We start from the raw sequence: 14,895 nt of genomic DNA on the forward strand, positions 1-14,895 counted from the left end.
AGGCAGCCCATTGGTCTCGACTGGACAGTAGGAGGCGGTAGTGCTCCAAGCCTTCTGACAGCCGGGAGTCCGCCCAGGATACGCCTCCTGCCAATCATCCCCGGAGAGTGCCCAGTTCAGCCTGTGGCCCCACCCATTGGTCCCGCCCATCCCAATCTTCGGCCCGCACGAATTCCCGGGCAACGTGAACTGGGATCTTCCCCAGCAGCTCATCTCAGCCCCGGAGAACCGAGGCGGGGTTGAGGGGAGACCGGAAGAGCTCGGGAGCGATAGGCCGCAGAGGGGCAGGGTCCCTCGAGGAGGCTGAAGACGTGGAAAGATACGGAGGGGGCAGAAATCTGGAGAGAGACAGAGAAACCTGAGCGTGAGCCAGAGACCCGGAGAAACATAGACGGAGAGCGGAGATCTGGAGAGAGACAGGAGGGAACCCAGGAACCCGGAAAGAGATCCTGCGGAGTGGGGTGCAAAGTCGTGGGAGACCCAGAGCATGGTAGAGGGAGCGAAGACCGGAGAGAGCTGCCAAGGGTGTCCAGCCCCACTGCTCCCAATTCCGGCCCTAGGACCCTTTCCTCCTGGACCCGGCTCAGGAATACACCTGGAACGGGGTTCTCGCAGAACTTGACCTGCTTAGTGCCCACCTCGGGCCCAGTTGGCTTACCCTGAAAACCTAAGTCTTGGAAAGAAGGGATGGTAGGCCAGGGTGTCTCCCCGTCAAAAACTACAACTCCCAGCAAGCACTAGGGCCCCCAATTTCGAGGAACGATGTTCCCGGCGCGCAAAGGCCCATGGAAAACGTAGTTTCCGAGTCCGTTGTTGCAGAGGGCGGAGCCTCTCGGAACTTTCCTCCCCACCCCCCACCTCGCACCTAAATCCAAACCTTTTAAACGACTTTCTTCCTTGCCTGAGTCCCTAAGCCGACCCGCACTGGGCCAGGGGCGGGGTATCATTCGCCTGTCGTCTCTCCCGCCTTGCCTACTGGTTGGGTTGATTCCTCGGGGCGGGGATTTGCCCTACGGAATCAGCTGACCGGGACCGGGCAAGGAGCGACAGACCCGAGCGGGAAGCAGGAACCTTAAGTGCCTAATTCCCCCGGCCCGGAACTAGGTAAAGCGAAAGTACAGGGCATGGGCTGGCGGGGGGACCCATGGGAGCCGTGCCCAGCTCTGCTACGGGCTTCAGTTTCCTGATCCACAGAATGGGCCCAGGGATCTCAGCGTCCCGCTTCTGCCCTGGCCCGAAGCCTGCCACGCCACCCCGCACCCTAGCCCTAGCCTTTGAGTAGCCCACAGTAGCCTCCAGCTTCCTCAATGCCCCCACAGCCCCGCTGGGTCATGGCCAACAAGACCAAGCCTCGGATCCTGCCCTGGCTGCGGGAGCAGCTGGACTCGGGGCACCTGGGCGCCACCTGGGTGGATGAGGAGCGCACGCGCTTCCTCATCCCCTGGAAGCACGGGCTCCGCCAGGACCTGCAGCAAGGGGATTTCCGCATCTTCCAGGTGCGAGGGCACAGCCCAACCTCTCGCGGGGTGAGGGGGTGGTGACCCTGGCTCTTTTGGAGTGGGAGGGGCTAGGAGGGAGGGGGCATGGCCCTGCCTCCCCTGGAGTGGGGGTGGGAGGCCAAGGAGAAGCCAGACTTTGCCATCCGTCCCACGCCCGCCTGGGCCTGGCAGGCATGGGCGGAGGCCAGCGGCAGCTATCGTCCTGGTATCGATGAGCCGGACCCGGCCACGTGGAAGCGGAATTTTAGGGCAGCCCTGGACCGCAAGCAGAACTTGCGCGTGATCAGCAACCGCAGCCGAGACGCGCAGTACCCGCACAAGATCTACGAGTTCTTGCCAGTGGAGGGGGAGGCCTGCGAGGCTGGCGCGACTGCCGAGTCCCAGCACCAGGTGAGGGCCCTGGTTGGCCAGCAGTGCTGGTGGCAGAGGTCGCAGGCTCAGATGCTCCCCATGGTACCACCTCCGTGCTTCCCCTTCGCAGGAAGAGCTCATCCAGGAGATCCTGGAGGCCCTGACCTTATCCACACAGCAGCAGCAGGGGCAATTCCAAGAAGGTAGGCCAGAGTGGAGGGTGCAGCCAAACCCAGCCAGCCCAGACACAGGCTTTTCCCAGCTGAGCCACTTCCTCTGCTCCATCCCCTAGCCTTCAGCCCCAGCTCTGTCCTGGAGCAGCTGCCCCAGACACCAGAACCAGCCCTGTCCTGCAACCCCCTGATGCCACTTTTTGCCAGTGGCCTCCGTAAGTACAAGGCAGCTGGAAGAGAGAGGTCTTGGTCTGCAAGAGAGGGAGGTGGGGCCTTTTGGATGCCTGGGGTCTTCAAATCTGCCCATCTGTCTCCAGAGTCTGAGTATGAGGTGACAGCCTTCTACCGGGGGCGCCAAGTCCTTCAGAAATGCCTGTGTTGCCTCAAAGGCCTCAGGCTGGTAGGGCCAGGACCTGAGGATGTGGCCTGGACTGAGCTGGATGGAACCCCACTGGCCCTGCCTGAGCCCAGCAGTACCCTCACTGACCAGCGGGCAGCACATTATATCAGCAGGGTGCTGGGCAGCCTGGGGGCCGGACTGGCCCTGTGGACCTCCCAGAATGAATTGAGGGCACAGCGCCTGGGCCACTGCAGGGCCCACTGGGCCCTAGGAGAGCAAATGTCCCCTGGGGCCACAGGGACGGAAGTCACCAAGGAAAGAGATGGCCAGCAAGTCTGCTACATTCCACAGTTTGTGAATGGTGAGACTGGGTGAGGCTGGGCCGGGCAGGGCAGGGCAGGCCAGGTGAGTACCTCTGCCTTGAGCACCCCCTTCTCTTTTATGTACCCTTCAGATCTGATCTCCTTCCTGGAAGGCAGTCACCGCTCACCCCAGTACACTCTCTGGTTCTGCCTAGGGGAATCTTGGCCCACTGAGTCACAGCTATGGACCAAGAAGCTTGTCATGGTCAAGGTGCCCCAACAGACCCAGAGGTGCCCCTCTTGCCATTAACCATTGAAGGCCCAGAGTTAGGGAATCTAGCTTTAATCCCTGGTTCTGTTACTTAAGTGACATCAGACAAGTGTGTTCCTCTGTGCCATGATGGGGGTGGACTGGGATTCAGACTGGTACTCCCACGAAAGCCTGTGAACATGGGAGGCTCTGCCCTTAGGACCTGGGTTTCTATTCTAGCTCTATGCCCAGGCCTAGCCAGCCACTGGGCAAAGGGAGGACTCAGTGAATTCCAGTAGCTTGCAGGGCTGACCCTAAGGAACCCTTGGTACCACGGTCATTTCCTCCAACTGGGAGGGAGGCTTCCCCTTTTTAGCCACTCTTTCCTCTCTAGGTGGTACCCACTGCACTGAGGGCACTCCATGAAGTGGCGCAGGCTGAAGGAGCATCCTCGTTGGAAGAGGAGGTGGACCTGCACATCTCTAGCAGCCTCTCCTTGTCCCTGGCACCTGCCCAGCTCCACGACTATCTGCAGGGACTGGCCCATAGCATGCAATGGGAGTCCGGGGCTCAGTGATGAGCTTTCCTCTCATTCTCATCCTGGATCCACGACACCCAGGGCAAAGCACCCTGACCCTCTTCTCTAAGCCTGTACCCTCCCTGTAAAATAAAAGGGTTGACATCGTGTCTCTTCAGTTGACCTTGGACAAGTTGTTGTTCTTCTGTGCAGTGGGGTGGCTCCTGCTTCCCAATCTAAGTAAAGGGCCTTGAGCTCTAGGGGCCCCCACCTTTCTGAGTGTAGGCTGGCCTGGCCCGCACTCCTGCTTTCCAGAAGGTACGGACCGCCATAAGGAGGGGCACAGGTGGATGCCTCAGGCCTTGGAGGCCCCTCCAAAAGTCCAACTTTGGGATATAACCAGGGGCTGCCCCAGTATCCCTGGGGAAAGGAGGTTCCTCGCCTCCTTCCACAGGTCCAGGTTCTGTGAGAACAGAGCTGGGCTCAGCCAGTCTCCAATACCCTCCCCATCTTCCTGTGCGACCCCCAGAAAAAGAAGGGACCAGAAGCAGAGCTGGAGGGTGTAACATTTCATGAAATCCTTAACTAGGGCTGGGAACAAAAGGGCACAAGGAGGGCAGAAGTGGGCCTGGGGGGTGGGCCAGATGGGTCCCCTCCCCCAACGCCCCCCAATCCCACGAAGCTGTGGTGGGGGGAGGTGGGTGGGAGAGGAAGGAAGGAGAGGCAGACGGGCAGGGCTCAGAGCGGGGGCACAGGCAGGACCGGGCCACACTTGTCTGGAGGCGCGGGCTCCTTGGACTGTCGAGAAGGCCCTGAAGGGTCCCCAGGTTTGCGGCCGTGCTTGCGGAAGTAGCGGTAGCGCTGGACGTAGGCCCGGACCAGATTGCTCACCTTCACAGGGTTGATTTCCCCACTCTTGCTGTGGCAGATCTGGGGGTGGGGAAGTGATGATGAACAGTTGCCCAGGCCCAGGTCCAGCCAGCCCCACCCTCCTGGCCCCTCTGCCCAGCCCCACCTTGTGCACGGCCTTCCTCAGGATGTCTTTGTACTCATCCTTGGTAATGTCCTTCTTCTGATAATATGGCTTGATGGCCAGCTTCACCTCCTCTACTGCCCGCTCCTGTGTGTGCAGCTTTTTCAGGTACTGAGACACAGATAGACAAGGAAAAGGTCATCAGGAGGTGGGGCCCTCCTGGCTCCCCACTATTTCCTGACAAATCCAGCGCCAGGCCTCTGTGTCTCCCTCCCCCTCCGGGCTCTCCTTCTGCTGCCCTGATATCCACTCCCTCTCTGCCGGCTCCTCCTCTAGATCAGGCCCTCTCACCCTAGGGGTTGCTCAGGGCTCTTTCCTGGGCCCTCTGCCCTTCTCCCTCTGTCCTCCCACACTTGGGGATCTCCTCAGCCCCCACCTCTGTGCTGATCATCCTCAAATCCATTTTTTTCTGCCTCAAAACCTGCTGATCCCCAAGCCCAAGTCTCCAACTGACTTTCAGACATCTCAAATTCAGTATGTGCAAAAGTGAACTCATTCTGCTCCCTTTAAACAACCTCACCTGCGCTGCCTTCCCCACGACCCTCACAGGCCCCCAGGTTCCCACCTGGGAGATACCCTCAACTCCTCCCTCTTTCTCCCCCCTCAGACTCAATACGGTGCCAGGGCTGGTGATTTCCCCCAGGCAGCATCTCCTCTCTGCCCTGCCCCCACCCTGGTGCAGACCATCATGCCCTCATCTCTGGCCTCCAGTCTCCCCCTCCAGTCCATCCTCCATTCAGCCACTACAATGACTTTCTTAAAGCACAGGGCCAACCATGTCACCCCCTACTCAATGAACTCCAGTAACTCCCTGTGGCCTCCAGGTTCAACCATGTAATTCTGAATGGCTGTCACAGCCCAGCCCCCTCCTGCCTTCCCATTACCTTTACGCCTCACTCCCTAATACCCCCTCCTCAATAAAATGCTCCTAGCCTCCCAGTCATCCTGCCTCCTAGCTCTGGGCATCTTCACTGGCCACCCCACAGGCCGGGAACACTCTCCCTCCTCCACTCCAACTACTGACCTGGCAGGCTTCTTCAAGCCCCAAATCAAATGCCACCTTCTCTAGGAAGCCTGCTGGCTCCCTCGGAATGCCCAAACTTTGCTCTCTCCAGTAAGACTAGATCTGCCAGACCCCTAACTGTGGGCCTGCTCCCTTCCCTCAGGATGCATCCCACTCCATGGGCACTCACTTTGTCTGTGTCCATTCGCCCATCAGAGCTGCTGCTGCCTTCCCTGCGGTCAGAGCCCCCAGCTAGACCTCCAGGAGAAGGCGGAGAGGAGCTGCAACCACCCAGAGGCAGCCCCATGCTGCCTCCGCCATGAAGCAGGTAGCCTGAGGGCCCAGGGGGGAGCCCCAGTACAGTCCCAGCTGGGGCCTGAGCCCCACCCAGGGCTGAAGGTGGCTTTGCATGGCCAAGGATCTGTGGGGAGAGGAAAGATGAAGGCGGGTGCTCAGGGCCTGCCAGTCCATGCCCAGGTGCCCTCAGCCCCTGATGGATCCCCACCTGGTTGGTGGCCTGGATCAGCTCCTGGGCTTTGGCCCGGCTGGCCAGATTGGCTTCCTCCATCTTGAAGAGCAGGGCCGTCACTAAGAGGCAGAGAGACCAGGGAAGATGATGGGTCAGCCTGGCTCATCGATAGCCCATACACACCACACCCCAGTCCCTTCTACTGTCCTCATGCCCTCCTACTGTCCTCATGCCCTCCTTACTGCATCCCTAGATCCTTCTCCCTTGCTCTATGTCCTTCCCCATCCCCACACCCCTCCAGATCAGCCCTGACTCACAGGCCAGCACGCCACTGGTGGCACAATCCACCCCGGCTGGCAAATTCCAAGGCATGGGGGGTGGGGGAGCTGGGGGCTGGGAGGGCCGGGCTGGAGGGCCCTCCTCCGGTGCCACCTCAGCTGTGCCAATGCCACCAACCCCTGCTGCTCCCCCGGCTCCTCCGCCCCCTGAGGCTGTGGTGGTGCCAGGCTGCTCCTCTTCCTCCTCCTCTTCCTCCCCATCCTCGTCCCCATCTTCCTGGTCTCGGCCTCGACCCCGGCCTCCAGCCCTGGCAGGTTCCTCAGGCAAGAAGGATACATCGGGAGTCTTGCAACTGCTGTCCACAGTCTGTGAGTCGGGCGTGAGGGCTGGGGGTGGCGGGGCGGCCTTTGGGGTTGGGGGACTAGGGGGCTTTCCCGGGGCCCGTTCCTCCCCTGACCAAGATGTCTCCTCGGCACCTTTGGGTCCAGCCTGGCTACAGCTGTCAGCCTTGGACTTCTTCAGGGTGGTCCCAGCCCCACTTCCACCAGCCTTCTTCTTCTTAGTTTTGGTGCCTTTCGTCTTCACCTTTGACCCTTTGACCTTTTTGAGGCCAGCCTTTGCCTTGATTTTGGCCTTTTTGAGCTTGGGGCCTCCTGGGACCACCCCTTTGCCAGGCTCACCAGATGCCTTCTCATCAGCCTTCAGGAAGGGAGACCGGCTCTCACGGTCACGGCTAAACTTGACCCCAATGGAGCTGGGGGCCGTTGCTGTGGCCACCTCCTTGGCAGAGGTTGTGCTGCTGACCCCTTCTCGGATCAGGACCGCCACCTTGGATTGAAGTTTGACCTTGCGCCCACTGCCCGTGCTGGCAGTCTTGGGGGCCCCTTCTTTGCCAGAGGACGGCCGGGCCTTCTTGGACCCTTTGTCCCGCTCGCGCTCTGTACCCTCTGAGGAGGCCGCCTTCTTCCTCCCCTTCTCCCTGGGGGCCACGGCTGCCGACCGCTTGCGCTCCTTCTCACTAGACCCCTTTCCACCCCCACCCCCCCTTTCCTCACAGCTCAGCCCCTCTGAGTCATAAAGAACCTCGCGCTTGGGCAGAGGCGAGGCAGGGGCAGGGCCACTCCCAGCCACAGAAGCCGAGTGTGATGTGGGCTTCTCGGCCCTCCCCACCGTGATGGTCCGCTTGATGGAAAAGAGGTCATGGTCCGTGAGGTCCTGGATGGACGGGGGGACAGCCCCCCGTCGCCGGCTCTCCCTCTCCGTCCCGGCCACTGACACCTTTTCAGGGTCCCCCCCACCCCGCTTCTCGCCCCTTGACCGCGATCGCTTCTTCTTTTTCTTGCTGCTGCCTTCGCTGCGGTGCTTGGTCCGGTGACGCTCCCGCCTGGAGGACGAGGAAGCAGGAGGGGGAGATGCAGACGATCTTCGCCGCCGCCTCCTCCGCTTCTCTCGGGATCGGGACCGGCGCCCCCCTCTCCTCCTCTCAGAGCTTGGAGACCAGGAGGACCGTGGCCGCGGGGAGCGGGAGCGGGAGCGCGACCGGCGGCGTGAGGACCGAGAACTGGGCTTGTGGTCCCGTGACCGGTGCTTCTTGGGGTCCCAGGCCATGGGGGCCGGCGGGCTGGGTGGGGCTGGTGGAGCCGCAGTCTCCTTGGCCTCTCGCTTGTGATCCCGCTTGGACTTCTTCCTGGGCGGCTGTGGCGGGGCAGTGGGAGCCGCAGCTGGGGAGGGTGATCGCTGCCGATAACGCTCCCGCCGCTGGGTCAGGATCTTGCGCCGGAGATCCAGGCCAGTCCAGCGGGGGTCTGAGGACGTTGCGGGAGGTACAGTGGGGACGGGATCACCCAGGTCCACCTGCAGGGCCCCCTCCCCGTCAGACTCTGCGTGCAGAGACAGGAAGTCGTCACCCTCAGGGCCCCGCACCGGCGGAGGGGGCAGCGACACAACTGGGGCAGTGGTGGCAGCCCCAGTCACAGGGGGAGCCGGCCGGGGCGCTCGGCCCCCAGCTCCGCGGAACAGGGCTGCAGGGGCAAAGCGCAGCTCCTCCTCTGGCTGTACGATCTCCCCTTCCTCAATCTCAGAGTCCAGAGGTGGGGCAGCTGCAGGGAAGGGGGCGCCAGCAGTGACTACCTCCAGGGACAGCTTGCCCTCCCCTCTCGTGGCTTCTGCCTCGGCCCCCACTACAAAGACCCGTCGGCGTGGGGGGCCCCCCTCCGCCCGCGTAGAGTCAGCCTGGGGTGGGGAGCCGGAGCCTGGTGGGGGTGGGGGCTCCGGCCCAGGGCTCTCTCCGCTGGGGAAGTCCTGGCTCAGACTATTGTCGTCGTATATGCCAGCCAGAGTCTCAGAAATACGGCTGATACTATGCGAGAGGCCTTCTTCGTCCTCCTCCTCCTCTTCCTCCTCTTCTTCTTCCTCTTCTTCCTCCTCCTCGTCCTCCTCCTCCTCCTCTTCCCCAGGAGACGGCGTGCCCCCCGAGGAGCTGGGGTTGGAGCCTGTGGGCTCAAAGGGGTCATACTTCTGCTCAGGTGCAGGTGGTGGCGAATAGGCCTCATCTGTGGGGTGGAAGGGGTCGTAGATGTCATAGCGGGGAGCAGTGGGAGGGGGTGGGGGGGGTGGGGGGGAGGATGATGAGGACCGGGGGGAGGATGAAGGAGAGGAGGAGGTAGAGGAGGGGGCCGGTGGCGGGGCTGGCCCCCCATCTCCCGTGCCCATGGTCAGCAGCGGGAGGCGGGAGGAGGCACTGGTAGAGCCCAGGAAGCCGGGATGCAGCAGAGACCCTGTGGGAGGAGGAGAGAAGAGGGTGCCATGAGGATGCTGAGCCTTGGGGTTTCCAAAGCAGCCCTGCCCTCTCACTCCTGGCTCCCCACCCTGGTCACCTGACTTGCTGACCCGCCAGGCCCGGCTGCTGTGGAGTGGGTGGGAAATGGGCAGAGAGAGGGGAGCCCCATCTCCCAGATGGACCTCTGCCACCAGCTCCAGCATCTCAGTGGGTTCCTCCCTGTAGGGGGATGGATGACAGCCAGGAATCAAAGGACAAGATTACCCCATCCCACCCAACCCAGCTTCGACTTTCCCTCCAATTACACCACTCACTCCACAGCCGGGAGGTCCAGCCGGCTTGAGATCCAAGAGTCTGGGGCCTCAAGAACTCCCATGAGTCCAGCCAGAAAACTCTGGGCAGCAAGGTCCACCACCTGTAACCAGAGGAGCAGCCCCAGAACCTGAAGCCATCTGGGACCTTGGCAAATGGCCCCAGGCCCCCAAGGGAGCCACTGCCCAGCCCCCAAACTCACGGCAGCAGCATCAGTCCCGCCTGCTCCCCTGAGGCAAAGCTCAGCTCTGGGGCTCCGGCAGCGTTTCCTTCGGGGCCCTCGAGACCGAGGAACATCTAGGAGGGAGGGGGAGAGAGAGATCAGGGGCAGAGGCCCAAAGCAAGGGCCAGCAGAAGCCTGAGGAGAGTGAGACGCCAAGGCACAACCCCAGATGCTCCCTACCTTTCTCGCTGGTCAGCTCCCCCTGCAGTGAACCTCCTACTGCCTGCTGGAGAGCCCGCTGAGAAACAGGAGAGAAGAGAAGCACTCAGAAGTCTGGGCCCACAGACACCCTCTGCCCAGGGACCCAGGGGGACACCTGAGCTTAACCCACTCACCAGGATGACGGCTGAGGGCAAGGGGGCTGGGCTGGGGGCCAGGGCAGGGTCTCTGTCAGGCAGGCCAGGGACCTCTCTCCTCTCATCGTGAGGCTCCTCTGCCGAGGTGCCCCTCGGCTCCTCCTCATCCTCCATGGTCACCTGGGGAGGGGAGGGGTTGGTCTCCAGGCAGATCCCCCCAAAAAGCAAACCCTTTCCTTTGCTCCCAGCCTGCCCCAGGCTCCATCCACCTGATGCCCAACAAACACCCAGAGGTAACTCTAGGCACCACAGAAACATCCTTCAGCTCCAGGATCCTCTCTACGTCTTCTTCCTCCCCTCCCCTCCCCCTCTTGACATTCAGGCCCCAGAGGAATCCCTAACCTCCACTGACCTCCCAGCTCCTCAACCCCACAAGCAGATCCTTCTCCTGATGCCCCCCAGACAACCACAGGTAACCCCTCTTGCCCCACGGAGCTTTCTCAGGCCTGCTGCGACCCCTCGTCTCCAGGCAGCCAGGCTCAGAAAGAAGCCAGCCTAGCTGCTAGCCCCAGTCCTGGCCCCCGGCCCCCCGGATGCTCACGGAGCCCTCCTGCCTCCGCCGAGGGCCCCGGCTCCCTCTCAGAACCAGCGGCCCAGCCTTCCCCTGGAAAGGCCCCCCGGGCCCGGTGGGTGGCAGAGGACAGGACGCGGGCCGGGCTGGGGGCAGGGGCCCGGCTCTGGCCGAGGGCCAGCTGGCCTCCATCTCAAGACCAGGCCCTTGTTCGGGCCCTTCCGGCCCCCACCGGCATGACCAGGGGCCGCGGCCCCCTCCGTCCTGGGCCCTCCTCTGACAGCCTGGGTGCTCCTCTCCGTGCCCGGCCCCACCTCCCACAAGCCGGGTCTGCCCAGCCGCGAGAGGTCCAGCTGCCCGCCCGGCCCGGCCCGGGGGGCTCTCTGGGCCCCCGGCCGCGCCCCAGGCCAGCAGCCCCTCCCCCCGGGTTCCTGCGGCCGCGTAGACGGGCCGGGCCGCGTAGACGGCGGCGCTGCTCCGCTCGGGGGCCTGGGCCGGGCGGCCATCTTACCCCGGCGGCCGTGGCGGCGGCGGTGGCGGCCTGGGCCTCGGCGCTTCTCTGCCGGCCCCGTCAGTCCCTCCCTCGCCCGGCCTTCCCCTAGCCCGTCCGCCCCTCACCCGCTCGCCGCCGCCGCTCCTCCTCCTCCTCCGCCTCCGCCTCCGCCTCCTCCTGGCTCCGCGGCCTCCTCTCTCTCCTCTCGTCTCGATCTCCTCTCACTCGCTCCTCAGGCTGCGGCTCAGGGGCCCCGGCGCGGGCGGGGCAAGGCGGGGCGGGGCGGGGCCGGGCGCGAGCCGCCGCGGGGCACGCCGGGAGATGCAGTCCCACCGATGCTCCGCTCGCCCACAGCAGCCGGCCAGGGAACTGCGCTTCCCGGTCAGCAGCGCGGTGGCGCGCGGGTGCCGCCGGGTGGCGTAGTTCTTGGACGCGCGGAAAAGGGAAAGGCCGAGCAGAGCTAGGGAGGGAGGAAGGGAAGAAGGTAGGTGGGGTTGGCAGCGTCGAGGGCGGCCTTCCCCCGCCCCCCACCTCCTTCCAGCCCAACCCCACAGTGCCCTGCGCGCGGCCGGAAGGAAAAGCCCTGCGGCAGAGGCCTTCGGGAGTTGTAGTCAGGTGAGACCGAGGGGATCAGCTAAACCAAAGTGCATCGCCTAACCCAATGATGGTTCTCAACCTCTCCCCAGGGACCCCGGCGTCCCATCCTAAAGGATCTGACCCTGATGGGAGATGGGAGGGAGGGATGACGGGAACAAGGATTTACTAAGTGTTTTACAAATAAAACATCATTTGATGGACTGAGCTGGAGACTCAGGGCTAGCCGCTTGCCCTCCCTCCCTCTCTGGGTCTCAGTTTCATCCAGTAAGATAAACGGGTTAGGGAAGGATTGAAATATTTGGATGGGAAGAGATTTGGTCCAGCCCCACACCTCGGGGACCCCGTCGCCCCTTCTTCCAGTCTCTGGCCTCCGGGCTCATGAGTTTGGAATGCGATGACTTCACGATCCAGCCGAGAGTAAGATCCCGCCCCTTCATTCGCATAAACCCGCCTCCCGAGACCCCATCAGGGCGAGACTCCGACTATGTTAGCATAGCCCCGCCTCCGGGCCCCAGTCAGTTCCCCGTGCCTCTCCTTAGCTTGGCCCCGAGAGGCCCGAAGGGAACAGTCGTTTGCATGGTCCCACCTCCGCCGACAGGACACTGCCCTGACCCTAACTAATGTGGGACCTCCTCAGTGCAGCCCCGCCCAGGCCAGGAAATTCCACGAGCTTATTAACTTCGCTCTGAGCGCTCCGCCTCCCATAGGCGGGCCGTGATGGCGTCGCTCCGCCCCCCCCACAGGCCCTGGAAGTCCCACCTGGGACTTTAGTAACTTAGCCCCGAGCGCCCTCCTGGGCTCATTAGCATGGCTCCGCCCCCATGCCCTTATTAGCATGGCCCCGCCCCAGCCGGGCCGGGCCGGGCACCTCCCTGGGCCCCGAGGCGGCGGCGGCGGCAGTGGCCGGCGACATGAGCGGGGTGGCTGCAACTGCGGCGGCTGGAGCTGGGGCCGGGCAGGGGCGCGGGCGGAGCCGTCCAGGGGCGGCCCTCTCGGCCCCGGCCCCGGCCGGGGAGACGCACAAGCTGGTGGTCGTGGGAGGCGGCGGCGTGGGCAAGAGCGCGCTCACTATCCAGTTCATCCAGGTAGCGGAGGGCGCCTCCCCGGGCACCCCCCTCCCGGGCGACCACGGCCCCCACCCCGGTCCCGCGGGAGCCCCGCCCCCCGGAGCCCCTCCCCCAGGGCTGTGCAGGCCTCCTCCACACGTGCCGCACCAAACCACTCTCTCCCAGTCCGGGTCCCTGCGGTCCCCCGGCTCTGGCCCCGCCACCACACCCCCACCCCAGCCCCGAGTCCGGTCCGTGGCCCGGCCTTGGCCCTGGCCGGGGGTGGTGGGGGAAGGGAGGCAGCCCAGGCAGGAAGGGCGGGAGCGAGGGCTGGAGCTGGAGCTGGAGGCGGGAGGGCTCCCCCTCTTCCGGGCAGGGCCCACAGCGGGATCTGGCCGCATCCCAGGCTGGGGAGGGAGGGGCTGGACCTGGCAGCTTCGGGGAAGGGAGGGGCTGGACCAGCCAGAGCCTGGGGGGGGAGAGTGGGGCGGGCGGGCAGAGATGGGCCCACGCAGGGGGGCAGGGCCTGGGGTCGGCCCAGGCTGACTTTTCATCCCCTCGCGGCAGTCCTACTTCGTGTCCGACTATGACCCGACCATCGAGGACTCCTACACCAAGCTGTGCAGTGTGGACGGGATCCCGGCCCGGCTGGACAGTGAGAGGGGAAAGGGGCTTACTAGGGAGGGGGAAGGGAGTGAGAGGTGCGGCCGGCAGGGGGGGTGGAAGGGGTAGGGCCCCCCCAAGCCCTTTTTGCCCCTCCCCAGTCCTGGACACCGCCGGGCAAGAGGAGTTTGGGGCCATGAGGGAGCAATACATGAGGGCCGGCCACGGCTTCCTGCTGGTATACGCTATCAATGACCGGCAGAGGTGAGCTACCTGGCTGCCCCACCCCCTACAGGGTGCATGAGCCGAACATCCGGGCTAGCCTTGGTGCTGGCAGGAGGGGCCAGATTTGGAACCTGAAGGCGGGGAGGAGTGAGGGCTAGCCTTGGCACCGGCAGGGCCTCTAAAACAGCAGGGGGTGGGCAGTTGGCTTCTGCCTAACTCTGCTTTCCGGCTCTTCTGTCCACCCTCCCTGCCTCAGCTTTAACGAAGTAGGCAAGCTCCACACCCAGATCCTCCGGGTCAAAGACAGAGATGATTTCCCCATCGTGCTGGTGGGCAACAAGGCCGATCTGGAGACCCAGAGGCAGGTCAGACCCTGTGGGGAGCAGGGCAGGGAAGGGCAGGTTCCCGGGGGCAGTCATTCAGGCCCTTCTCCCCACTGCCCCAGGTGCCCCGCTCTGAGGCCTCAGCCTTCTGTACCTCACGCCACATAGCCTATTTTGAAGCATCAGCCAAACTTCGGCTCAATGTGGATGAAGCCTTCGAACAGCTGGTTCGAGCTGTCCGGTGAGAACAGGCCTCCGCACCCCTCCATGACCCTCAGGAATTGCCTCCCCCTCAGCCTAGTGAACAAATAACAGGGGTTCCCATGTCTACCTCTCCAAGCCTCGGTGCCCCTTCCTGGTAAGCTGGAAGGTCCCTAGCCACCAGACACCCTCATATCCCACACAAACCCATCCCCACCTCGACTCCTAGTAGGGCCCCATTACAGCTTCGTGTACCCGCTCACTCTCAGGCCTAACCATGATTCCCCCAAATAAAGTACCTTCCTCCACAGGAAGTACCAGGAGCAAGAGATGCCCCCCAGTCCCCCAACCCCCCCTAGGAAGAAGGCTGGGAGCAGTGGTTGCCCCTGCCTCCTCCTTTAACCCTTCTGCCTTGGGGACCGGAGCAGCACCTCAGGAGATAGTGTACCCGCCTGGCTGTCTGGGATCCGTTACCTCTCCTATCCAATGGCATGGATTGACTATTGGGGAGGGAGTGCAGGGGAATCCCTGAAGCACCCCACTCCCACCCCTCCATGGCCAGTTACACTACACCAACAAGGCCCCTGGGATGGGGTCACCCAGTGCCTTTCTCACAGTGCATACCTTCCCTTTCTCCCTCTAAATCACGATTGTATATACTCTGCCACCCCACCTCTCAATAAACATCACTGCCAATACCAGACCAAGTGTCAACCAGTTCCTGGGGAAGGGACCCATGACCAAGCTCAGAACAGGACCAAGAATCCCTGGGCTGGATGAGCAGCTAGACAATGCTTCCTGGTGCCAACTGCACAGGGAAGGCCCCCCTACCCCCTTCACAGGGGGGCAGCTGCTGCCTCTGAGCCTGGTCCCTACTCTGGGAGTGAGCTGGTCACTTCCAGCCCCACAGGGGAGGGAAGTCCAGGCCACAACCCTGCCTACTTCCAAAGACTTCTGTCCCCTCCTCTGCACCTCATTCCTTCCTTGTGGAGAGGAAGAGCCTGTGGTCT

General features: G+C 63.4%; 3 protein-coding genes across 9 annotated transcripts; 2 read left to right on the top strand and 1 right to left on the bottom strand.

Moving 5' to 3' along the window:
* Positions 1 to 121: 121 nt before the first annotated feature.
* IRF3 (interferon regulatory factor 3) lies at positions 122 to 3,615 on the top strand. 5 transcript variants are annotated; one of them, XM_072607290.1, is made up of 8 exons: positions 122 to 690; positions 1,320 to 1,496; positions 1,671 to 1,889; positions 1,981 to 2,053; positions 2,143 to 2,238; positions 2,341 to 2,724; positions 2,818 to 2,956; positions 3,310 to 3,615. In XM_072607290.1, the coding sequence occupies exons 1-8, from the start codon at positions 688 to 690 to the stop codon at positions 3,326 to 3,328; spliced, it is 1,110 nt and encodes a 369-aa protein (XP_072463391.1). In that variant the 5' UTR covers positions 122 to 687; the 3' UTR covers positions 3,329 to 3,615. The 5 variants fall into 5 exon arrangements, with proteins under 5 accessions (XP_072463391.1, XP_072463390.1, XP_072463388.1 ...); XM_072607289.1 differs by having other exon boundaries at positions 124 to 1,104; XM_072607287.1 differs by having other exon boundaries at positions 130 to 1,104; positions 2,818 to 2,936.
* A 371-nt stretch (positions 3,616 to 3,986) lies between these two features.
* On the bottom strand, positions 3,987 to 11,154 carry SCAF1 (SR-related CTD associated factor 1). Of its 3 annotated transcripts, none has more exons than XM_072607280.1 (11): positions 11,016 to 11,154; positions 9,866 to 10,006; positions 9,711 to 9,768; positions 9,510 to 9,604; positions 9,310 to 9,410; positions 9,093 to 9,214; positions 6,255 to 8,993; positions 5,974 to 6,056; positions 5,659 to 5,889; positions 4,448 to 4,576; positions 3,987 to 4,362 (listed from the first exon to the last, which is right to left on the bottom strand). In XM_072607280.1, exons 2-11 carry the CDS (start codon positions 9,998 to 10,000, stop codon positions 4,171 to 4,173), a joined length of 3,885 nt encoding a protein of 1,294 aa, XP_072463381.1. In that variant the 5' UTR covers positions 10,001 to 10,006; positions 11,016 to 11,154; the 3' UTR covers positions 3,987 to 4,170. The 3 variants fall into 3 exon arrangements, with proteins under 3 accessions (XP_072463381.1, XP_072463382.1, XP_072463380.1); XM_072607281.1 differs by lacking the exon at positions 11,016 to 11,154 and adding an exon at positions 10,909 to 11,005; XM_072607279.1 differs by lacking the exon at positions 11,016 to 11,154 and having other exon boundaries at positions 9,866 to 10,199.
* A 1,153-nt stretch (positions 11,155 to 12,307) lies between these two features.
* On the top strand, positions 12,308 to 14,586 carry RRAS (RAS related). The gene is given in 7 exon segments (XM_072607310.1): positions 12,308 to 12,384; positions 12,386 to 12,572; positions 13,101 to 13,188; positions 13,298 to 13,400; positions 13,618 to 13,726; positions 13,807 to 13,925; positions 14,197 to 14,586. Coding segments are annotated over 7 exon segments (759 nt in total). The 5' UTR covers positions 12,308 to 12,322; the 3' UTR covers positions 14,288 to 14,586.
* Positions 14,587 to 14,895: the final 309 nt, after the last annotated feature.

This window comes from Notamacropus eugenii, chromosome 5, assembly GCF_028372415.1.
Source record: "Notamacropus eugenii isolate mMacEug1 chromosome 5, mMacEug1.pri_v2, whole genome shotgun sequence".
In the NCBI taxonomy this organism is placed as follows: Eukaryota; Metazoa; Chordata; class Mammalia; order Diprotodontia; family Macropodidae; genus Notamacropus; species Notamacropus eugenii.